The sequence below is a fragment of the Vicugna pacos genome, chromosome 36 (genome assembly GCF_048564905.1).
Source record: "Vicugna pacos chromosome 36, VicPac4, whole genome shotgun sequence".
NCBI classification, from domain to species: domain Eukaryota; kingdom Metazoa; phylum Chordata; class Mammalia; order Artiodactyla; family Camelidae; genus Vicugna; species Vicugna pacos.
In genome coordinates this window covers 3,798,529-3,823,723 of record NC_133022.1, presented here as the reverse complement: position 1 = coordinate 3,823,723, position 25,195 = coordinate 3,798,529, and the positions used below count along the sequence as shown (strand labels likewise).

General features: G+C 49.0%; 1 protein-coding gene across 1 annotated transcript; it reads right to left on the bottom strand.

The window, feature by feature from the left end:
- Positions 1–7,125: 7,125 nt before the first annotated feature.
- On the bottom strand, positions 7,126–18,314 carry LOC107035241 (uncharacterized). The gene is made up of 14 exons (XM_072955519.1): positions 18,240–18,314; positions 17,671–17,745; positions 17,472–17,582; positions 15,761–15,833; positions 13,600–13,735; positions 12,135–12,233; positions 11,200–11,260; positions 11,052–11,087; positions 10,910–10,977; positions 10,694–10,788; positions 9,457–9,527; positions 8,326–8,488; positions 7,733–7,806; positions 7,126–7,164 (listed from the first exon to the last, which is right to left on the bottom strand). The coding sequence occupies exons 1-14, from the start codon at positions 18,312–18,314 to the stop codon at positions 7,126–7,128; spliced, it is 1,176 nt and encodes a 391-aa protein (XP_072811620.1).
- Between the last annotated feature and the right edge of the window lie 6,881 nt (positions 18,315–25,195).

The window sequence follows — 25,195 nt, the reverse complement described above, 5'->3', positions numbered from 1 at the left end:
TCCGGGGCAGGCCCGACCCGGCGCAGGGGTGGGGAGCACGACGGGAGGACGCTGCTGCGCGTCGCAATTCCCCTGCAGGGAAGTAGGCCTCTTCACTGCGGGCTCTTTCCCTTCAAGCCTCTATTTCTTACTACAAAAGCAACATCTACCCAGAGTACAACTGGACGCAGCGGGCCAGGCACATCTCCGTCCCGAGAACAGACGGTCACGAGTTCTGACATTTACCCCACACCAAACAGGTAGACTCAAAGCTGCACAAAGCACACAGGACAAAGCTGGAGGGAGGGCTTTGCCCCTTTCTCAGTTACGAGCATTTCAATGGGCATGCTAAACAGGAGAATCACCTGGCCTCAGCAAGGAAACAAGTCAAACGAGTGACGACACAGGACTCTGCCTCAGTGACCCAGGAGCAACCCCAGGTGCAGGTCGGCAGGAAGGAGTCAGCAGAGCCAGGAGAAGCCAGTGTGGAGCGAGGGCTCACCCTCCGCACGCTATCTTGACAAACCCACAGCCAAAGTCTGCGGTCCTCGGCTTCTGAGCACTCCCTCATGGCTTCTGCAGGCACCAGCCAAGGTGACGGGCTCCAGGGACAAGCAGCCCACTGGCCCCTGGGGAGACTGAATTGGAAAGCGAACGACATGCCAGACCCGTCACAGGACACACAGTCTGGAGATGAGGGCGGGAATGGCTTCCGGGAAAACAGGAAGCTCACCTTTCCCAGGACGACGTCCAACGGAGCACGGCCACCCCACTTACCTGGGCCTCCGGGGCCGCCGCAGGCGGGCGGGAGCTGCCGGCCAATGCCGGGGCGGGGCCAGGTCCTACGTGGGCTGAAAACCACAGAAGGGATGGAGGATTAGGCTCACCTGCGAAGACTTTGCTGAAGCCACACAAAACCTGGTGAGCCTTCCTTCCCCGTATCCCACTCGTCCCCGCATCAGACCGAGTGGGAGACGGGTCTCGTGACCCTGAGGGAGACACCACAGGCCACGGGTTCAGGTGTCTCTTCCATAGCCGATCAACGGCCGTGGAAGGTCAGGGCTCCACACGCTGCAGACAATGGCAGGGGTGGGCTTCTCCTTCGGGGAGCCCGGAACGCGCTCCCTGTTGAAGCCCCGTGTGCAGAACTGACACGCCTGCCTTCTGTCACAGGCCTCTTACTCCGTAGCACTCTACAAGAGACACCTCCTCCCCAGGGCACGATGGGCGAGGGGAAGACGCGGTCCATCAATTGCGTCCGCTAAGGGACCAGGGGAGCACGGCCGACAGCCCAGTCAGGGTGGCCCATGCCCTGGGAGGGACCTGGAGAGCGATCTGCCCTTCTCCTGCAGTGACGCAAGGAACAAACAGAGGAATGGACGCTTTCATCTTACCAAGTGGAGCATCCGGTACTGGTGAGCGAGGCTGCACAGGGCTCAAGGGGGGCCCAGGTGCTGGTGGCAACACGGGCCGGTCCCTACAAACGCCGGGACGCTGCAAGGTAACCTGCAGGGCAGAAGGGAGAGCCGTGTCAGGCGACAGAAACGGAGCGACCACCGACAAAAGCCGAAACCCAACGCATCAGCTGTCGGCACCGGGCACCCTCCCCACACCCCGCCGGGTGCCCACCCAGCAGCACAGTGCCCCACGCTCCACCCAGCCCTCTGGGGCCTGCAGCCGGCAGCCCGGGCCGCGCAGCAGGACACGTTGGTCAACAATGGCGCCACACGACGCCGCCGGTTTCTCCAAGTGGACGAAGCCAAGGGTTCTGCCTGAGAGGATGCACAAAGAGCTTCCAGCACTCTGACAAAAGCAGCGCCTTCACAACAGGCAGCCCCTTTGGGCAGGACAGCCCTCCTCGCCACCACCCCAGCTCCACGGGAGCTGGCCCGGCGCGGACCAGGAACACGCAGAAGGGACGGACGTGAAAAGCTCGTCCTCCACACGTGCAATCAGAGCCGCACCTGGGTCACCGCTCTGCCTCCAGGACCCTGCCTGGCCCTCTCCTTCCCCCCAAACCAAGTAATCTCCTCCGACCTGCAGGGGCTTCCCCTGGGCGCAACGTGCACTGGGGAGCTGGGCACCCCGGAGTCCTGCGGGGGAGCTGCCCAAGTGCTCCTGAGGGGACAACGCTGCCCACGGGAGGTAGTCAGGCTCCGCTACAATCACCGCTATCCTCAGGGACGTCTGGGTTTTCAGTGCGCTACGAAGCGCGCACTACTTGTGTCCTTCGGCAAACTCAAGTGGGATGTCTGGATCCCACAACTGACACAAAAATGACCCTACAGGCCCGTGCGCAAACTCCCGCGACGTGTCGTGCTGACGCCCAGGAGCAGCTCTGACAGCTTCCGGGGCAGGCCCGACCCGGCGCAGGGGTGGGGAGCACGACGGGAGGACGCTGCTGCGCGTCACAATTCCCCTGCAGGGAAGTAGGCCTCTTCACTGCGGGCTCTTTCCCTTCAAGCCTCTATTTCTTACTACAAAAGCAACATCTACCCAGAGTACAACTGGACGCAGCGGGCCAGGCACATCTCCGTCCCGAGAACAGACGGTCACGGGTTCTGACATTTACCCCACACCAAACAGGTAGACTCAAAGCTGCACAAAGCACACAGGACAAAGCTGGAGGGAGGGCTTTGCCCCTTTCTCAGTTACGAGCATTTCAATGGCCATGCTAAACAGGAGAATCACCTGGCCTCAGCAAGGAAACAAGTCAAACGAGTGACGACACAGGACTCTGCCTCAGTGACCCAGGAGCAACCCCAGGTGCAGGTCGGCAGGAAGGAGTCAGCAGAGCCAGGAGAAGCCAGTGTGGAGCGAGGGCTCACCCTCCGCACGCTATCTCGACAAACCCACAGCCAAAGTCTGCGGTCCTCGGCTTCTGAGCACTCCCTCATGGCTTCTGCAGGCACCAGCCAAGGTGACGGGCTCCAGGGACAAGCAGCCCACTGGCCCCTGGGGAGACTGAATTGGAAAGCGAACGACATGCCAGACCCGTCACAGGACACACAGTCTGGAGATGAGGGCGGGAATGGCTTCCGGGAAAACAGGAAGCTCACCTTTCCCAGGACGACGTCCAACGGAGCACGGCCACCCCACTTACCTGGGCCTCCGGGGCCGCCGCAGGCGGGCGGGAGCTGCCGGCCAATGCCGGGGCGGGGCCAGGTCCTACGTGGGCTGAAAACCACAGAAGGGATGGAGGATTAGGCTCACCTGCGAAGACTTTGCTGAAGCCACACAAAACCTGGTGAGCCTTCCTTCCCCGTATCCCACTCGTCCCCGCATCAGACCGAGTGGGAGACGGGTCTCGTGACCCTGAGGGAGACACCACAGGCCACGGGTTCAGGTGTCTCTTCCATAGCCGATCAACGGCCGTGGAAGGTCAGGGCTCCACACGCTGCAGACAATGGCAGGGGTGGGCTTCTCCTTCTGGGAGCCCGGAACGCGCTCCCTGTTGAAGCCCCGTGTGCAGAACTGACACGCCTGCCTTCTGTCACAGGCCTCTTACTCCGTAGCACTCTACAAGAGACACCTCCTCCCCAGGGCAGGATGAGGGAGGGGAAGACGCGGTCCATCAATTGCGTCCGGTAAGGGACCAGGGGAGCACGGCCGACAGCCCAGTCAGGGTGGCCCATGCCCTGGGAGGGACCTGGAGAGCGATCTGCCCTTCTCCTGCAGTGACGCAAGGAACAAACAGAGGAATGGACGCTTTCATCTTACCAAGTGGAGCATCCGGTACTGGTGAGCGAGGCTGCACAGGGCCCAAGGGGGGCCCAGGTGCTGGTGGCAACACGGGCCGGTCCCTGCAAACGCCGGGACCCTGCAAGGTAACCTGCAGGGCAGAAGGGAGAGCCGTGTCAGGCGACAGAAACGGAGCGACCACCGACAAAAGCCGAAATCCAACGCATCAGCTGTCGGCACCGGGCACCCTCCCCACACCCTGCCGGGTGCCCACCCAGCAGCACAGTGCCCCACGCTCCACCCAGCCCTCTGGGGCCTGCAGCCGGCAGCCCGGGCCGCGCAGCAGGACACGGGGGGACAACAATGGCGCCACACGACGTCGCCGGTGTCTCCAAGTGGACGAAGCCAAGGGTCCTGCCTGCGAGGATGCACACAGAGCTTCTAGCACTCTGACAAAAGCAGCGCCTTCACAACAGGCAGCCCCTTTGGGCAGGACAGCCCTCCTCGCCACCACCCCAGCTCCACGGGAGCTGGCCCGGCGCGGACCAGGAACACGCAGAAGGGACGGACGTGAAAAGCTCGTCCTCCACACGTGCAATCAGAGCCGCACCTGGGTCACCGCTCTGCCTCCAGGACCCTGCCTGGCCCTCTCCTTCCCCCCAAACCAAGTAATCTCCTCCGACCTGCAGGGGCTTCCCCTGGGCGCAACGTGCACTGGGGAGCTGGGCACCCCGGAGTCCTGCGGGGGAGCTGCCCAAGTGCTCCTGAGGGGACAACGCTGCCCACAGGAGGTAGTCAGGCTCCGCTACAATCACCGCTATCCTCAGGGACGTCTGGGTTTTCAGTGCGCTACGAAGCGCGCACTACTTGTGTCCTTCGGCAAACTCAAGTGGGATGTCTGGATCCCACAACTGACACCAAAAGGACCCTACAGGCCCGTGCGCAAACTCCCGCGACGTGTCGTGCTGACGCCCAGGAGCAGCTCTGACAGCTTCCGGGGCAGGCCCGACCCGGCGCAGGGGTGGGGAGCACGACGGGAGGACGGTGCTGCTCATCGCAATTCCCCTGCAGGGAAGTAGGCCTCTTCACTGCGGGCTCTTTCCCTTCAAGCCTCTATTTCTTACTACAAAAGCAACATCTACCCAGAGTACAACTGGACGCAGCGGGCCAGGCACATCTCCGTCCCGAGAACAGACGGTCACGGGTTCTGACATTTACCCCACACCAAACAGGTAGACTCAAAGCTGCACAAAGCACACAGGACAAAGCTGGAGGGAGGGCTTTGCCCCTTTCTCAGTTACGAGCATTTCAATGGCCATGCTAAACAGGAGAATCACCTGGCCTCAGCAAGGAAACAAGTCAAACGAGTGACGACACAGGACTCTGCCTCAGTGACCCAGGAGCAACCCCAGGTGCAGGTCGGCAGGAAGGAGTCAGCAGAGCCAGGAGAAGCCAGTGTGGAGCGAGGGCTCACCCTCCACACGCTATCTCGACAAACCCACAGCCAAAGTCTGCGGTCCTCGGCTTCTGAGCACTCCCTCATGGCTTCTGCAGGCACCAGCCAAGGTGACGGGCTCCAGGGACAAGCAGCCCACTGGCCCCTGGGGAGACTGTATTTGAAAGCGAATTACATGCCAGACCCGTCACAGGACACACAGTCTGGAGATGAGGGCGGGAATGGCTTCCGGGAAAACAGGAAGCTCACCTTTCCCAGGACGACGTCCAACGGAGCACGGCCACCCCACTTACCTGGGCCTCCGGGGCCGCCGCAGGCGGGCGGGAGCTGCCGGCCAATGCCGGGGCCGGGCCAGGTCCTACGTGGGCTGAAAACCACAGAAGGGATGGAGGATTAGGCTCGCCTGCGAAGACTTTGCTGAAGCCACACAAAACCTGGTGAGCCTTCCTTCCCCGTATCCCACTCGTCCCCGCATCAGACCGAGTGGGAGACAGGTCTCGTCACCCTGAGGGAGACACCACAGGCCACGGGTTCAGGTGTCTCTTCCATAGCCGATCAACGGCCGTGGAAGGTCAGGGCTCCACACGCTGCAGACAATGGCAGGGGTGGGCTTCTCCTTCGGGGAGCCCGGAACGTGCTCCCTGTTGAAGCCCCGTGTGCAGAACTGACACGCCTGCCTTCTGTCACAGGCCTCTTACTCCGTAGCACTCTACAAGATACACCTCCTCCCCAGGGCAGGATGGGGGAGAGGAAGACGCGGTCCATCAATTGCGTAAGCTAAGGGACCAGGGGAGCACGGCCGACAGCCCAGTCAGGGTGGCCCATGCCCTGGGAGGGACCTGGAGAGCGATCTGCCCTTCTCCTGCAGTGACGCAAGGAACAAACAGAGGAATGGACGCTTTCATCTTACCAAGTGGAGCATCCGGTACTGGAGAGCGAGGCTGCACAGGGCCCAAGGGGGGCCCAGGTGCTGGTGGCAACACGGGCCGGTCCCTGCAAACGCCGGGACCCTGCAAGGTAACCTGCAGGGCAGAAGGGAGAGCCGTGTCAGGCGACAGAAACGGAGCGACCACCGACAAAAGCCGAAACCCAACGCATCAGCTGTCGGCACCAGGCACCCTCCCCACACCCCGCCGGGTGCCCACCCAGCAGCACAGTGCCCCACGCTCCACCCAGCCCTCTGGGGCCTGCAGCCGGCAGCCCGGGCCGCGCAGCAGGACACGGGGGGACAACAATGGCGCCACACGACGTCGCCGGTGTCTCCAAGTGGACGAAGCCAAGGGTCCTGCCTGCGAGGATGCACACAGAGCTTCCAGCACTCTGACTAAAGCAGCGCCTTCACAACAGGCAGCCCCTTTGGGCAGGACAGCCCTCCTCGCCACCACCGCAGCTCCACGGGAGCTGGCCCGGCGCGGACCAGGAACACGCAGAAGGGACGGACGTGAAAAGCTCGTCCTCCACACGTGCAATCAGAGCCGCACCTGGGTCACCGCTCTGCCTCCAGGACCCTGCCTGGCCCTCTCCTTCCCCCCAAACCTAGTAATCTCCTCCGACCTGCAGGGGCTTCCCCTGGGCGCAACGTGCACTGGGGAGCTGGGCACACCGGAGTCCTGCGGGGGAGCTGCCCAAGTGCTCCTGAGGGGACAACGCTGCCCACAGGAGGTAGTCAGGCTCCGCTACAATCACCGCTATCCTCAGGGACGTCTGGGTTTTCAGTGCGCTACGAAGCGCGCACTACTTGTGTCCTTCGGCAAACTCAAGTGGGATGTCTGGATCCCACAACTGACACCAAAAGGACCCTACAGGCCCGTGCGCAAACTCCCGCGACGTGTCGTGCTGACGCCCAGGAGCAGCTCTGACAGCTTCCGGGGCAGGCCCGACCCGGCGCAGGGGTGGGGAGCACGATGGGAGGACGCTGCTGCGCGTCGCAATTCCCCTGTAGGGAAGTAGGCCTCTTCACTGCGGGCTCTTTCCCTTCAAGCCTCTATTTCTTACTACAAAAGCAACATCTACCCAGAGTACAACTGGACGTAGCGGTCCAGGCACATCTCCGTCCCGAGAACAGACGGTCACGGGTTCTGACATTTACCCCACACCAAACAGGTAGACTCAAAGCTGCACAAAGCACACAGGACAAAGCTGGAGGGATGGCTTTGCCCCTTTCTCACTTACGAGCATTTCAATGGCCATGCTAAACAGGAGAATCACCTGGCCTCAGCAAGGAAACAAGTCAAACGAGTGACGACACAGGACTCTGCCTCAGTGACCCAGGTGCAACCCCAGGTGCAGGTCGGCAGGAAGAAGTCAGCAGAGCCAGGAGAAGCCAGTGTGGAGCGAGGGCTCACCCTCCGCACGCTATCTCGACAAACCCACAGCCAAAGTCTGCGGTCCTCGGCTTCTGAGCACTCCCTCATGGCTTCTGCAGGCACCAGCCAAGGTGACGGGCTCCAGGGACAAGCAGCCCACTGGCCCCTGGGGAGACTGAATTTGAAAGTGTACGACATGCCAGAGCCTTCACAAGACAGTCTGGAGATGATGGCATGAATGGCTTCCGGGAAAACAGGAAGCTCACCTTTCCCAGGATGATGTCCAACGGAGCATGACCACCCCACTTACCTGGGCCTCTTGGGCCACCGCATGCGGGTAGTAGCTGCTGGCCAATGCCAGGGCCATGCCAGGTCTTGCATGGGCTGAAAACCACAGAAGGGATTGGGGATTAGTCTCGCCTGTGAAGACTTTTCTGAAGCGACACTAAACCTTTGAGCCTTCTTTCCCCGTATCCCACTCGTCCCCACATCACAAATATAGGAATGCAGGTCTCCTGACTCTTCAGGAAGAGGCCATATTTCTCTACTTTTGTGTTTTGTGACTTATCATCAGCTGTGCAAGTTCACGGCTTAAATTAGTTGCAGAATTCATTATCGGTGCTTCATCCCTCAGAGAGCCCATATAATGGTGTATGTTGAAGATATGTTGTAGTGATGTTTTTGCCTTCTGTCAGACCTTCTTTTCTCTGCAAGATACTCCTCCTTTCTAGGTCATGATTGGGAAATGACATGGGCTATGAAATAAATGTATATCCTAATTACCTAAAAGAACGTTACAATTTACTCAATCTGATTTTCCCAGGCATTGGAAATTCTTGGCTTGGCATCTTCCATTCTTCTGCAGAGACTCAACAAGAAAACAGACATACGCTTTCATCTTACCAATGACTGGAGATATAGGTTGTGGATAAGGTCCTAGAAGGCACGTGGGTCTTCTAGGTGCCAGTGTCCTGTATCTAATGAATGGTTCTGGTGGACATCCCCAGGGGTAGAAATCTTCCCATGGTGCTGGGATAGTTCTGGGGCCTCTTCTAGGCCCATAGTCCTGCAGAACAAGAGATGCAGTTTTTAAATATATCAGTATTATTGGAAAAGAGAGAAACACCAACTGGAACAGGAATAGTCCCCAACACCTTCAAATGCACCAGGGTTCTAAAGAACAGCATCAATGCCAGAAATCTCTACTCTCCTGTGTCGCCGTGCGAGCTTATGGAAGTTTTAGGCCCAGCAGTAAGCCACTGCCAGTGTCTGGAAATGTAGGGAGGAAAGGGGCTAGTCCTGGGGCATCACAGAGACAAGCATGCTTCTACCCCCAGTGCCACTCTCCACTCAGCCCTTCACCAGCACAAAAGCCCTTTGTTTGTATATTATAAGCAGAGAGAATGAGAGAGGATGGTGGTTTTAGGTATTACCTTTAAGTCTTTAATTCATTTCAAGTCAACCCCCTTGAGGAGCATGTGACAGGGATTTAAGCCTTTTACATGGGAGCATCCTATTTTCCCAGCACCATTTATTTCAGACACTGCCTTTTCTCCATTTAGTACTGTTGGCTCCCTTGTCAAATGTCAATTGACTGTATTTGCGTGGGTGTATTTCTGGGCTCTTGAGCGTGTTACATTGGTGTTGAGTCTGTTTTCATGCCAGGTCTGATAACTATAGTTTTATGATACAGCTTGAAATCCAGAGTAGTCGTGCCCCCACTGTGTTTTTCTTTCTCAGGGAGACTGCTTTGGCTCTCCAGTAGAGAATTCATGTAACTATTTAGAGTGTTTTTCCTACTTTTATAAAAACATGAAAGTTTCCACCAAAGATGACCAGCTGTGTGTTGAGGCCTTGGGGAAGATCCAGCATAGAGTTTGCTTTTGAAAAGTAAATGACACAGCAGACCCATCACGGAACACACAATCCAGATGCAAGGCAGGAGAGGGCGATTGGAAAGACAGCAGTTATCTCCAGAGATCAAATCCCAACACAAAGTGATCACTGCGACACAACTGGAAACAAATCACTTACTTGTGTCTCCTCGGCCTCCTGAGCACGGAAGTCGCTGCCGTTCCTCACAGGGGCACCACCAGGCCCTGAGGCTGTAAAGGGAGAGCAGCGCTGAGGGCGGGTCCTCTCTGACAGAGGCCGTGGGGGGAAGCACGAGCCGTCCATGCCCTTCCCCAGGAGCTGTCACTCCTGCCCGCGCCCCAGGCTCCACACAGAGGCCGCAGGTCCCCCTCATGTCTCAGGTGACCCCGAGGACGAGGAGAGGCTGGACCCCTGACCCGTGATGAGGACACCACAGAGCCCTGGTTCAGGTGTTTTCATAGCTAATCACCCTGGATGGGAGCTCAGGGCTCAGATCCCTGGAAATCAACACTAACACAGGTGGCTCACAATGCAGTTCAGGGGAAACCAGTCTCTGCATATTACCTATTAAAGTGAGAAGTGTCTTTCATAGGAACAGCATAACAACCCCTGACCATGAGCTGCACCTCTCCCTCCTCAGCCCGCTGGTAAGCTGTTACAATCCTCGTCCGATAGGACATGTCTTGTACAAGTGACTGCGTGTTATGTAAACATTTATGAAACAAGTAGCCTTAGAAAGACTAATATTGTAATAATCAGCAGAAGAACGGTGAATTACACGGAGAACCTGTTGGAAGACTTTAGAGTTACACGCGTGACTCTAGAAGAGGGAGACTACGTAGTCATGTCACTTCCTAGCGGGCTACTCTAGGTCACCGTGCAACATTCCTTATAAGAACGAAGGGACCTGCATAATTAGTAAAGAAATGCCTGCTGTCTTAAAGCAGGTCTTGAATAGAATATTTATCCACCAAGGCAAATGAAGAAAAATTTTTTCTCATCAGGACATACTGCCTTCATTCCAAAACTCTGTGCATGTTATTTTTCTCAACTACAAGGAGAAAGCAGCCTTCAACACTGTGTCCAGGCTAGAAGAGAGTGCTGACACTCATGTCTTCTAGTGCACAGAAAGCAGCCATGCCAGCCAACCAAGGGCCTGGAGGGTGGCCCACAGTCCCTGGAGGGGCATGAGCTCCACTGCTCACAGGAGACAGAGCCCTGCTGGCTGGCAGCACGTGAAGAAAACATCTTGTCACCCAGCTGAGAACCTGCCCCCTGTGGTGAGTGTGTGGTGTGGTGTCCAGGAAACCCAGCAATCACCCGTGGGGACAAGAAGCCCACTTGGAGGCTTTTGCAGCAGAAATGAAGCTGCTGCAGTTCACAGTGTGCTCCTTACGTCTCAGGGAAGGATGCAGCCTGTACGGTCCTCCTGGGGTGGGCTCCTGCCTCATGTACTTCTCTGCCTGCCTCTGTATGCAGATTGCATCCAATCTTAAAGACACAGAAAGAATGGCTTCAATGAGAATTACATCATCAATTCCTCTTCTAGACACAAAACAGCCAATCCTTAAAAATCTCAGAACACCCTTAAAAATGTGTGAAAATTCTGTACCTCTGTTTCAGGTGGGCGGCCTCCCTTCTAAGCTCAGTGTTTTCCCTCTCCAGCTCCCGAGCCCTGATCTGTGGGGGAAAACACATCGATGTTCAGCCGTGGCAGACTGTGCACAAAGGGAAGGAAGGAAACAAATTCTTACCCAGTTGTCTTGGGACTTCTTCTTGGCACGAGTGATCTGAAAAAGTCAACACATCAAGAAACACCCCATGGCAAGGGGTTCTCAGGCCCACAGTAACCATCTGCTTCAGGTGCTGAGGACTCCGTGTGTCAGGAGGAAGGCAGGTTACCTGGAGTCTCAAGGCGATGTCTGCTCCCTGCATCTGCCTGTGACATTCTTCAAGCCTTCTCCTACGAGTTACAAATTGTTTCATCAGAGAAAACACAATGCTGGGCATGCTGTTAAATAACTTGCCCCAGTCCATGTTATCTGCACTGCACACTCACATACATTATCTAACCGTACAAGACACACTGCACATTCACACACTCACACACTCACACACTCACACACAGTATCTCATCACGTTATCTGCAATGCACACTCCACACATCATCTCACCACACAAGACACACTGCACACTCACACACAGTATCTCACGTTATCTGCACTGCACACTCACACACAGTATCACCACACAAGACACACTGCACACGGCTGTAGAAGCACATCAGGTTCAAAGCTATCACTGCAGTCACTCCTTCTGTCACTATTATTTTACGTCTGCCAGGTTCTGCGCTGACACAATTTCCTTTCCCGTTCTCAACACTTCCCTCACTTATCCTGTGTTGAGCATCTTTCATCATAAACCTTGAATCTTCTTTTCCTTACATCCTTATCCTATTTCTCAGGCTTACAAGTGGGTCTCTCCAGTGACATGGTCATATTTATTGGTCCAACTGATGCTACACCAAACTGCTTACCTCAGGTTGAGAACAATTTATAGCACCTTCAGAAACATCTCTGTGAACTGTCTTTCCACTCACTCAGTCTGCCCAGCATTGAGACCAGGAAATTCTTAGTAACTTAATACTTTTTAAAGTTAAACCTTTAATGTAACATGTGTAAAACTTAACATTTTTTCTTCTGTGTGAAGTATCTATACAAATCTCTTCTAAACATGTGTTTTGGTCTGTGTGTGATATTGTGCCTGAACATTTTAGAAAAGTTTTTAAAAACCCAACAGTGGTGTCGGCACCGCAGGTGCACAGGAGCTGAACTCACTTGTACTGTCGTGTCTCGTCTTCAGCCAGTTTTGCCTTCTCCTCTGCTGCCAATAGCTGCTGCTTCTCCACCAGCTGACATCCTTTCATGTCCACCTTCCTGAGAGGGGAAAGAAACTCTGCAAAATTCTGCCAGTTTCCCTCCCAGAAATTGGAGGGGAACAATTCAATGTTCCTTTTGCCCTTCCCCATAAGTGCTCAGACTGACAGATACAGAGGAAAGAATTAAAGGCCCCCACTAATACATATGGAAAAGCTACACTCAGGCCTCTGGCAAGTGTTTGGTATCTGGCCTTCCCTTCAGCGTCCCCACACCTATTCTAATCTGTGCATAAAGTAAACACACAGGAAAAGCCCACATGAGGTGCAATCTGCGCCCCTCCTTGGCTCAGGCTCCTGTGAGGGAGACAGCGTGAGTTCACGTTTCAATGTGGGACTCAGGGTCTGACCAAGTCTTCACTACCAAACACATTAGGGTGAAGCAAGCGTTCATGACTTGTTTGATTTCTCCCACAGAGAGCCCTGATTTCAGTCAAAGCTTGGGGCAAACCTGGTTTTTCAGGGAATATGAGAAAATGTTTGGTTTTGAATGTGGGCTAATGGGTGTGATGTCCATGACCTCTCCCTGAGAATGACAGGAAATCTGTACAAATTATGAAATCCATGCTCAAATGTACCAAATTGCTAACAAGCCAGGAAGGAACATGAGGCCAAGATGGGAGAAGGAAGCTCAGGACTGGGTCCACCTTCCCCGAGGGTCACCTGTTAACTGCAGGGGAAGCCACTGAGATGCAGAGCAGCCCGGCAGCTTGTGCCCCCCCCAACATGGGCATCACAGTCAGATGGCTGGAGCTCGCAGCCTGTCAGTGCAGGCAATCCCTAGTGACACCTGCAGGCTTTAGCTGGGATCCATGAGAGCTACATGCCAGGAATAAAGCTGGACAGCAGACACACTGGCCTCAGGAGGGCTGGCTGCACTGACTGATCTCAGCTGCTAACTGGGTTAACAGGATGTAGCACTGCTGGTACCCTGATCACCTGCCAGCTGTCACGCCCACCTTCTCTGCAGCAAATTAACCTCACACCAGGCCTCAAATTTTCTCTATTTTCTACCCCATATCTAGAGTTCAGTAAAAATGATAGACACATGGCAGGTCATGACAGTATGATGCAGTTGAAACCTAAGGACAATAAAAATGGATCTGGGGGATCTAGATAATGAAGTGACTAAATCTGGCCCAAGAACTCGCTAAGATCTCAAACTAAATACAACAAGAACTCTGGTAACCAGACAGAATGAACAGAAGCAGCAGGTTACAGAAATCAAGGCAGAAAAGTAAACACAAATCTGTGCTGGCTGAATGTGGTAAAGGAAATATGGTGGTTAAGTATTCTGAAATATAATATCTACGTGATTTCACACATTCATTCACACATTTGTCATAATTAACGTGGGAAAATCTTACTCTTCAATGTGCCCGTCTGTCTGTCCAGAAATATCTTTAGGGAAACGTATTCTCCGCTCCAGCCTCTGGAAATTGGCTTCCTCTCCTGTCACAGATCCCAATGTGGCATGGTGGTCTTGCATTTTCTTTTCAAGTTCTGTGAACATGAGACAGTTTGTCTTTGTATGTGCACTCAACAGCTTGGCTGTGCTGGGCAGTGGAGAAAGGAGAGAATCCTGAATGCAGGAACCCATTTTTTACCTTCCCAGTGTAAACTCATGTCTACTATAGGTGTGTCTCATTTTATTGTCCTTCCCAATAATGCATTTTTTAAAACAAATTGAAGACCTGTAGCAACCCTGAGTCCAGCAAGTTTATTGGTGACTATTTTTTCTGACAGCATTTGCTCATTTCTTATCTCTGTGTCACACTTTGGTAATTCTTGAAATACTTCATTCTTTATCATTTTCATTAAAATAGGCATGACATTCTTTTAAGGCAAAGCCTAAGCCAGTGGAAGTCCCTAATTCTCAGCAATTCTGCAAGCCTGAGAGATGAAGAGGCTACAAAAGGAAACTCTGAAGCCAGCAGGGATTGGTCCATGAAGTTTAAGGCAAGATTCCATCTCCACTGCATACCTGTGCAAGGTAAAGCAGGAAGAGCTAAACCAGACGCTGCTGCACGTTCTCTAGGAGATGAAGCTAAGACAGCTAATAATGAAGGTGGATACACTAAACAACAGATTTTCAATGCAGAGAACTGCAAGGGGAAGCCATCCAGCACTTTCATAGCTGGAGAGGAGAAGTCAGTGCCTGGCATCAAAGCTTCAATGGACAGGCTGATTTTCTTGTTAGGGGCTAATGCAGCTGATGGTTGTAAAGTTGAAGCCAATGCTCATTTAACATTCTGAAAATCCTCTGTCCCATGAGAATCATGGGAAATCTATCTGTGCTCTATAAATGGAATAAAGCCTGGATGACAGCACATCTGTTTACAACATGAATATTTTAGCCCACTGTTGAGAACTAATACTCAGAAAAAAAAATTCTTTCAAAATATTACTGCTCATGGACAATGCACCGGGTCACCCATGAGCTCTGATGGAGACATATGAGATGAGTGCTGTTTCCATGCTTAATATGACATCCATTCTGGAGCCCATGGATCAGGAGTAATTATGACTTTCAAGTCTTATTTAAAATACATTTTGGAAGGCTTTAGCTGCCACAGACAGTGATACGACTGATGGGTCTGGGTAAATAAATGGAAAACTTTCTGGAAAGGATTCAGCATTTTAGGTGCCATTAAGAACATTCATGATTCATGAGAAGAAGTCAAAATATCAACAACCAGGGTTTGGACGGAATTGATTCCAATCTTGATGTGTGACTTTGAGGGGCTCAAGACTTCAGTGCAGGAAGGAACTGCAGATGTGCTGAAAACAGCAGGAGAACTAGAGTTAGAAGTGGAGCCTGAAGACGTGACTGAATGGCTGCAGTCTCATGATAAATGTGCATGAATGAGGAGCTGTTTCTTATGCACGAGCAAAGAAGTTGTTTTCTTGAGATGGACTCTACTGGTGAAGATGCCGTGAAGAAGGTTGAAATAACAAAGGACTTATAAGAGTGCACAAACTTAGCTGAGAAACTACCACAGGGTTTGAGAGGATTGATTCCAATTTGTAAAGAAGTCCTCCTGTGTGTAAAATGTATCAAATAGCACTTCCTGCTACAGAGGACTTGCTCCTGAAAGGGAGAGTTAATCCTGTGACAAACTTCATTGTGGTCTTACTTTAAGAAATTGCAAAAAGCCACACCAATCTTCAGCAACCACCACAATGATCGGTCAGCAGTCATTATCAATTCCAGACCATCCACCAAAATGACTGTAACTCAATAAAAAAAAAAGTTTAAAAAAAAGACCATCCACCAACAAAAAGATAACACCTCACTGGAGGCTCAGATGATGGCTAGTAGCTTTTAGTAATAAAGTATATTTTCATTAAGTTACGAACATTGGGGGTTTTAGACACAGTGGTGTTGCTCACTTAATAGACTACAGTATAGTGTACATTTGATTCTCTTTACTATGATATTAACTTTATTCTAGGGGTCTAGAACTGAAGCCATAACATCTCCCAGGAAGCCTGCATATGAGGTTTTCTTCCCAACAAGCAACATACCTTCCAGGCTGCAGTCCTCAGTTGTCTCGGCTCTCTGCATCGTATCCTCAGATCTGGTCTTCAAAACACGTGGCTGCAAGACATGTGAGAAAAGACGTTCAAGAAGTACTGCTCCACAGCAACGTGAACGTACTTAACGTGAGAGGATCGTACACTTGGAATCAGCTAAGATGGGCCATCTGCTTTATGTGTGTCACAGCACAATTAGACACTGACACAGTGATGCTCAGTTCTCTTGAGTTAAGTACCTCTGGGGTTCAGTAACGTCTCTTACTCTCTTCTTGCTGCTGAGCTGAACATCCTCCTGCACATGCATTTCTTCAGATTTCACTGTGGCTTCACAGACAAGAGATTTATTAAGAGCAATTTCAACCTAAAACTCTCTCATTGATGACTAAATCCCAAGAAAAGTAACTTGAATAGACATCAACATTTAATCTTCTAAGGCATGAGATTGTTGTTCCTTGTGAAAGCTCATGTGTACAGTGGAAATCCTGCTGCATCTGGAGGCATTTACCTCAGATTCCTGAAGTGTTCATTGAAACAGCACATTTCAAGGTCTCTGGAGACGTTCTGTTTTCCAGTATCTTCACACAGGACAGAATTAAAGCATGTACTATGATTTCAATGAAAACTCAGGGTGACATGCTTAAAAAGTGTAACTTTTTTTCCCAAAAACAAAGTATTTTGTTAACTGCAAAACAAACCATAGAAAATAAATATATTAGCCCTAGTGCACGTCCAAAGACTTTGGTGAGCATTCTCTCCAGAAGATATTAAGGCAGCGAAATGATTCTGAACATTCAAGTTTTATAAAGAAAGCAAGTGTCATACGTTCCCTTACACATGCTTGAAAGCATCTGGGACTTTCCCTGAGTTTCAGTTTGGGGCTGAAGACAGTGCTCCGTTTGAGAGTTTACAGCAGACAGGGCCTCTCCTTCGAGTTCTAGTACCGGGCGTCCTAGCAGCTCGTTCTGACACCCTGCGTCTTGCATTTCCTTCCTCAGCGGGTCCTCTTCCACTGCCAGCCTGCCAAGCTCTTCCAGCAAGTCTTGGTTTGTTCTGATGGGCACTTGCTTCTCTTCAACCCTTTTGGAATCCTGTCCCTTCTCAGCCAGTACCCACAGCCGCCCCTAAGTTTCCTGTGATGGCAGCTGATCCAGGCTGGGCCCAGGACAGATGTCAAGCCCATGAAGAAATGTGGAAAGAAGAGACCTCCAGGCACAGATATTTCCTCACCTCCACAGACTTCCTCCTCACTGGACAATGGAGGGCATGACTGGACGACAAGGGGAAGCAAGGGTGGGAAACTGCTCATGTCAAAGAGCTCACAAATGAGCATCCCTAGTGAAATATAAACAAAGTTTACCCAAATTCATGTGGAAAATTCTCTGTTTAACATCAACAGGGCAAGGGGCTGTACAACTCAGCTAGTAACTTCCTTCACCTCTCAGGTATTTCCTGGCATTTTCCATGTATCTTGGAGGGCAGTGTGAGTGGTGAGAAAACTCTCTAGGTTGTGAAAATAAGACATATTTCCTAGTCTCTGAAATAGGAAAAGTCACAGAGGCTTTAGTCCATGAAATTCTGGGTCATTGTTCACAGGGAGGTTCTGCTCCTGGGCTCTCACACTCTGCTGTGGCCAAAAAACAGGAGGAGTGGGAGCACGCATCTCACCCAGCTGTGGTCAATGTGGCAGCCAAGCTCTTACCAAGTGTGGGCTCTTGGCGTTCTGGTCCCTCGCTGCCTGCAGCTTAGCTCGAGCAATCTGAATGATGTCGTTCAAATACTCACTCTTCCTCTTAATGATTTTCAAGTTCTCCTTCAATGAAACATTGAATTAGTAACAATTACTTATTACTTTCAATTCTGTTTTCAGAATGTAATCTAGAAGGAGAAGAGGCTTGTACCTTAAACTTCAGTGCTTCCTCAGAAAGCATCTTCTTTTGCCTAATGGCCTCTAAGCATTTCTTTGCATTGTTGGTCTATGCAAATGCGTAATGAAGAAAACAGAATTTCAAATACTAATTACTCTGCTAGCCGAACCTATCTTGTGTGTGACCCCTTCCACTAATACAGCAAGTGGTGCTTTACATCTACGACATTTGCTTAGTTTATTTTTTTTTCTGAAATATAGTCAGTTACAATGTGTCAATTTTCTGGTGTACAGCATAATGTCTTTCAGTCACATATATATATATATATATATATACCTATGCTTGTCTTCACATTCTTTTTCATTATACATTTCAAGATAACAAGTAGAGTTCCCTGTGCTCTACAGAAGAAATTTGTTTTGTTTTGTTTTGTTTTTATCTAGGACACTTGCTTTGCTTTGAATCTAGACCTCTTATAGAACATACGGAACAGGACAGTTAATGATGAAAGAAAAGAGAGCCAAGAACTGAACTGCCAGAAGGGGGAAGGAACTGAAGGTGAAGTCACACACACACACAAAAAATCAAAAGGACAATGATACCTTCTTCTCCCAAGAGGATACATTTTCTTCAAGTTCTTTGTTTTCTTTCTGAAAATTCTTGATCTTCTCAGTCATCTGCTTTAAAGTAACTAAAAGGAGGTAAAGCATTTTGGCAGGAAAACCCAGTAAAAAAGGATTATCCCAATTTATTAGCAGCAGAGACATCTCTCTGGCTGGCACTATGAGTGTAATTAACTTTGTAACTTTACTACTGTGCCTAAAGGAAGCAAATCTTAGTGGCATTCTAAATGTGAGATTGCTGAGATTCCTAGTTCAATTTTTTTCAAAGATGCAGAAACACAATAAAAAGTCTTCTCCTAAATTCTCTCCTGGCTATAAGTTAAGCACCATTCTTAGAAAATTCAATCATTCAAATACTTCTGACATCACCAGAGATGAAAAAGAAAAACCAAGCATCCTGTCCTCTTAACATTCTCTCCTCTTAAGTAAACATGACCCTGCTTAAAAGGAAAAAAAAAAGAATCCTCATCCCACGCAGTTTCACTGCACAGCCAGGCCCTATCTGCAGCACCACAGAAGGCAAGTTCAACATGTCACCTGACTGGGCCCGCACAGGCCCCCAGTGTTGTCCTGCTGCCTGTCAGATAGTATTTCATGAAAACCACGCTGGGGGCCCTGGAGGACAAAGTCACTGGAATTAAACACTTTGATACCATGTGGGCTTCCCCACCTAGTCACTGGAGGACCTGGGTAACACACAGTCCCTAAATGACAAGTTTTCCATCGCCAGGATGAGAATGCTCCCATCACTGCTTCAGGAAAAAAGCACACATAAAGCAGCCAGTCACAGGTGACTCCACATGTGATGCTCTAGAACGCGGCCGTCACAACCAGCCTCCTCTCTTGGGCATCTAATTCCCTCATCTGACTGCACAGTGCACACGCGTCTTCTCTCTGCTCAGCGGGGACGCTCTGATGCTAAGATTCCTCTTCTCAGCACCAGCACTTGTGCATCCACTGTCACCAACACCAGCCCTCGAGGGCCTACTGAGCATCAGGCAGCCACCCTGTCCACCATGCACAGCCCCACTCAGTCAGCAGAGCCTGTGAAGCCTGCACAGAAAGCATCATCCTCAGGCTGGATCACACATTCCATTAAGTCCTCATTGCCAGGAGTGGCTCCCTTCACCCATGCTTCCCCTCTGCTGTGACACACACGCCTGGCCACTTCTGCATCCCTCCCTGAGCCTGGAGAGTCCTGACAGGCTCAAGTCATGTTTCAGTGTCTTTCCTTTTCACCAGGAGCCAGGTCATGTCAGGGACTCACTCCGAACATTAGACTCTTCTTATCACCTGCTTCCTCAAGGTTGCTATGCAAAATTAAACTCATCCTAGTTTCCCTACTCCTGTGACCCTTCCGGTCTCTTATCTCAATAGATGCCAACTTCCTCTACAATGTCATTCAGACACCATCACAGGAGTAGAATTTTCAAGAGTTAAGGAGTCTGACATCAGAAGTCATTGTGTTTGCTTTTAGTTGAACTAAAACCCACACTGAATCCTGGTATTGAGAAAACATTACAAAGGAAACTAAACCCTAATATTTTACCTTGAAACATCGGAGGCTTTACCTAGAGAGGAAGAAACATTAAATTTGAAGTCAAAACATATAATTAGTAAACATACAGTTTCTAATAAACTATCAAAACAGTAATCCATTGAAATTACGATTACCACTTTGGTTCAGCATAATGATTTATATGGTTAAAACTCAGGAAAAATCGAATTTCCTACTTCAGGCATGATCTTTCACTCACCATTTCTGATAGCACACTGGTAAATAACTTATTTTACACAAAAGATCTGTTTACATTTTATTAAGTAAACACCATTCTATTCAATTTTCATAATGCATATTCATGTTTCATAACACTGAATTATATTATTATCATAATACGTTCTTCTAATGCACCATTTATCTGATTCTTTTTGGCAAACCAAACATCCACACTTAAGTGCAGAACCTGGATTGTTGTGTAACCTTCAAAAGAGAGAGAGACAGAGGAGAAAAACTTAAAGAAAAATAAAGGCAAAATCTTTATACTAAGATGCACCCCTTTCACTCAATGAAAGGTTTTCTGATATCTTATAGAGTTTACTGTTGAATTGACAAGCAATTGTAACATATTAGGTCGTAAGATTTGTCGAGACCACTAAAAACAAACAGACATCAAATGAGACATCAGATGAGAATGAAAGTGAGCAATGGCTGTAACAAAAGCACAAGCAGCAGCAGGACAGACAGTGACCATTTTCAAGAAGTGAACGTGCTTCTTGACTCAGACATGAGTCATCATTTGAGGAAACATAGCTCAATAAAACCCAGGCAGGACTCCACTGTAATACCACGTAAAGACACATTTTCTTGACCCTTAACACATATTTCTTCATTCAAAACTGTAAGTGAAGATCAGAGACTGAGGCCAGCCCTAACTTTGCCAAGACACTGGAGCATCATCACAGTATCGAAGCTCCAGGGGCAATACCGTGGCTGTAGAAGAATGCACCCATGGAGGGCAAACAGAAAGCCACAGATGTTCCCTTCACTTCACACTTGCTCAGGGAACACTGAGAGTCCCTGTCCCCTGTCACCCAACACACAGGTGGGGCAGGTGGGGAGAGAGATGGGCTCACCAAACACTTAACCCTCCTATTTTATTATTGAATAGAAGAGTTTATAAATTGTCATTTGCTCATTGAGAATATACTGTTATCTTGCTCAATGAGTTCTTACTATAAAGATTTTGCAACAAATTTCCATTTCAAAACTAATTTCTGTTCAAGTTAGTAATCTAAAAGGAAACAAAAAAAAGACTTCTGGATTCTGGCCCAGGCAGGCAAATAAAATGCCCAGTGACTATAAAAATTCCTGTTAGGTGTGATTAAAAGGACACTATAAGGTACTTTGGCAATACTCACCACAAGGACGGTCCTCCAGACGAACAAGAGAAAACTACATACTCCCCAGAAGGCAGCAAGAAGAATAAGCTTCCACAGAAGTTCATAAACATCAGACCCAGTATGGGAAAGGAGAACGAGAGAGTGGAGGATCTGAAAAGATATTGGAGATAATGAGGAACCTCAAAGACATTCACAGTGTATCTGTCACAGAGAATCATCTTTAGAAACCCTCAACCGCACCCCTCAAATAGCTCCACAGAGAGGCGAGAAGGGACACGAGTTCAAAAGGAGCAGGAGGATGCTCTTGGGAGTGTTGGTATGTCTACTGTCTTTGTTTGGTGATAGTTTCACTGCTGCTCACATATGTCAAATATCTGATACACAAAATGTTAGAGCTTTGACTTTGCTGACAGACACACAGTAAATATTTTTAAAATAGTTAACAGAACTTATGTATGTAGAAGCCAACTTGAAATTGAAAATAAGCAAAAACAAACCTACAGGGCATGGGACGCCTTCATTTTCTATTGTATGTTCACGAAGTACCTGGACAAACCCCTATGAAACGTCTCCAAAAATACACCCAACATTATGGGGAAAGAGCAATGAAGGTATGTGTTAAAATACAGAGAGCTGTACAGAGATGTATTTCTACATTTATAGACTGGACATGAGTGAGAAAGCAGACGAGCGCTTATAATAATGTCAAAATTACTATTCCAGCAAAAATTAATGATTTATTTTAGCCCAACTATCTAAAAACCATGGAGGTTTTCTTCAATATTCCCTTTGGTTCTGAACCAGAGCACGTCAGACTTCTGAAATAAATAAGAATTTGTATAATAGAGTTTTAATTTTATTATACAAGATCACTCAAAGAATGAAGTTACATAAAAAGAGAACTCAAAATAATAAGTACAAATAATTTACATGCATATTTCACAGAACTGCACCTACATCTATTAACAGCCACCACAAAAATTAATTTGTATTTCTGGAATGTACAGTCACGAAAACAAAAGGCAAACACATAGTTTTGTAAAAACTAGATTTGTAAGTACTGTAGGAGGGAATAAATGTGCGATGTAATTTGTACTAATCTAGACACTAAGCTTCAGTCTTGTGCAAACAAAACCTCTCTAGAAATCAGCCTCTGAAATCAATAATATCGTTTTTGACAGCTCTCACAGTTGAGGTCAGTAAAATGTGTGCTGGTGGGAAACATGCACTGTCTTTGAGTAGACGCTGCCTGAGAGAGCAGTGGGTCTCAGCACAAAGGAGAGACATGAAGATCAAAGGCACGAAAACACAAACACCATCTAGTCGCTAACTGGTAGAACCCCCTCCGTCGTGGGCATGCTTGTTACACAGGGCACTGTCTGAGCGCTGACGTCAGTAGGTGCCTCCTACCTAGAGTCTACCCACCAGGGCCGATGGACTCAGGTTCTGTGAGCAACAGTGGAGAAGGACAAGTTAGTTTATCCAAATGCTCAAAGATGTGGTAGGGAAAGAGGGCTAACTAACCTATGAGAACTCAGCCTCATTCCCTCTAAGGGAAAAAATCCCAATAAAGATGACCTAGAAACGCCCTCTTTAGCAGGCTCAGAAGACACAGAACACGCTTTTCTTTGGGTGGACTGTTCACATGGTGTGATTCTGCCTCAGTGCAAAGATTGTTCCTGACACGTGATTTTTCCAGGTCCATAAGAATCTGCTGCAAGCCTATCTGAACAAACCCACTTAAATCCATGAGGTGTTCTCAGTCTTTCTTTTTTGGGGTGTGGAGGTGCTTTTTCCTGACACAGTAAAAATTTCACAGCATGTAAATGAATTTTCTTTATATTTGGACAATTCTAAGGAAGGACACTTTCTGCTTTGGGGAAATCAACATTCTTCACAGGGATACGTCACTAAAAATAAAACAACTTGTCCACCTCCTGGTCATGTCCCTCCTAAGCATTTCCTCATTATAAACATCACAGCAGGTTGCAGCCACTGGTTTTCACATCAGCTCGGCTCTCAGGGCTCCCATCAACCTAGCTGGACACAGAGTCCCTGGGGGCAGCCTCCAAGATGAGAAGGAAAGGGATAACTAAGAATTTGCTGGAAGTACAATAAAAATAAAAGCAAAAATAAACAAATGGGACCTAATTAAACTTGGAAGTTTTTGCACAGCAATGGAAACCATAAGCAAAACAAAAAGACAACCTACAGAATGGGAGAAAATTTTTGCAAAAGATGAAACTGACAAAGGCTTAATTGCCAGAATATATAAACAGCTCACACAACTAAATAAGAAAAACAAACAACTCAATCCAAAAATGGGCAGAAGACCTAAACAAGCAGCTCTCCAGTGAAGACATACAAATGGCCAACAGGCACATGAAAAAAAATGCTCATTATCACTAATTATCAGAGAAATGCAAACCAAAACTACAACAAGGTATCACCTCACACCAGCCAGAATGGCCATCATTCAAAAGTCCACAAATGCAAATGTTGGAGAGGCTGTGGAGAAAAGGGAACCCTCCTACACAGCTGGTGGGGATGCAGGTTGGTGCAGCCACTGTGGAAAACAGTATGGAGATTCCTCAAAAGACTAGGAATAGACTTACTGTATGACCCAGGAATCCTGCTCCTGGGCATATATCCAGAAGGAACCCTACTTCAAAAAGACACCTGCACCCCAATGTTCATAGCAGCACTATTTACAATAGCCAAGACATGGAAACAGCTTAAATGTCCATCAACAGATCACTGGATAAAGAAGAGGTGGTATATTTATACAATGGAATACTACTCAGTCATAAAAAATGATAAAATGATGCCATTTGCAGCAACAGGGAATGGACGGACCTGGAGATTATCATTCTAAGTGAAGTAGTCAGAAAGCAAAAGAAAAATACCATATGATATCACTTACATGTGGAATCAAAAAAAAAGACAAACTTATTTACAAAACAGAAACAGACTTACAGCAAAGAAAACAAACTTATGGTTACCAGGGGGAAGGGAGTGGGAAGGGAAAAATTGGAAGTTTGAGATTCATGGATACTAATCTATATAAAGTAGACAACTAGTTTACACTGTACAGCACAGGGAAGTCTATTTAATATCCTGTAATTTATGGTAAAAAAGAATATGAAAATGAATATATGCATTTTCCTATATGAATAAAGCATTCTGTTGTACACCAGAAATGGACACAACATGATAAGCTGACTATACTTCAATAAAAATATTTTAAATTTATATGGCTATTGAATATTTGTTACATTAAAATTCCTGAAAAAAACACACTTCAAAGAAAAAACAAAGTTGCTGTAAGTCAACAAACCAGAAAACACAGAGCACAGATGACATTTCACTGTTTAACAAACCAGCACCAACCCAGTGCTGAGACCCCACTGCTCCCAGGAATGCCAGACGTCACCACCAGGAAGGGTGCACACACAGGACAGCGCACCACACGGGGACGGGGACGGCACCAGAATGTGCATAACTTGAAGCAGGATCCTGACCAGCTTTCCGGGAGAAAGTCTCACTATGACATCTAGTAAATAAGAGTTTCTCACTTTTTAAAAAACTGCTTTAGTGAGATATAATTCCCCCATTCCCCCATTTTAGGCATACAACTCAGTGGCTTTTAGTACATTCACATTTCCTTCTTTGATGCAATAAAGTAACTATTTCAGGTTTCATCCTGTCAACCTGCTGTGCTTGGTCCAAGAGGTCCTGACAGGACTCAGATCTTGAGGACGCCAGTGGCCAGGGCTGGTGCAGGTTGGTCAAGAAACCTGTCCTGAGGGCCTCGGGCTTCACCAACGATGCGTTCCCATCAAGGACCCCATGAGAAAGCAGGGATTTAACCACAGTGTGAAAGAGCCCAGGAAAAAGGAGAACACCCCTGGTGCCAGATGTTTACTCACAGTTGTGTTTTCATATCCGGTACACCCCAGCACGTGGGGCCAGAACATCCCCATCATCTCCATGCCTGAGGTCCCCAGGCAGGAGGTGGGGGGAGGGGAGGAGGA

Coding starts and splice junctions, on each gene's coding strand:
- LOC107035241 (XM_072955519.1), bottom strand. CDS start 18,314: ATGACTGAGAAGATCAAGAATTTTCAGAAAGAAAACAAAGAACTTGAA. Junction 17,583..17,670: donor AGGAAGCACTGAAGTTTAAG/GTACAAGCCTCT, acceptor GTTTCATTGAAG/GAGAACTTGAAAATCATTAA. Junction 11,088..11,199: donor ACATCGCCTTGAGACTCCAG/GTAACCTGCCTT, acceptor TGACTTTTTCAG/ATCACTCGTGCCAAGAAGAA.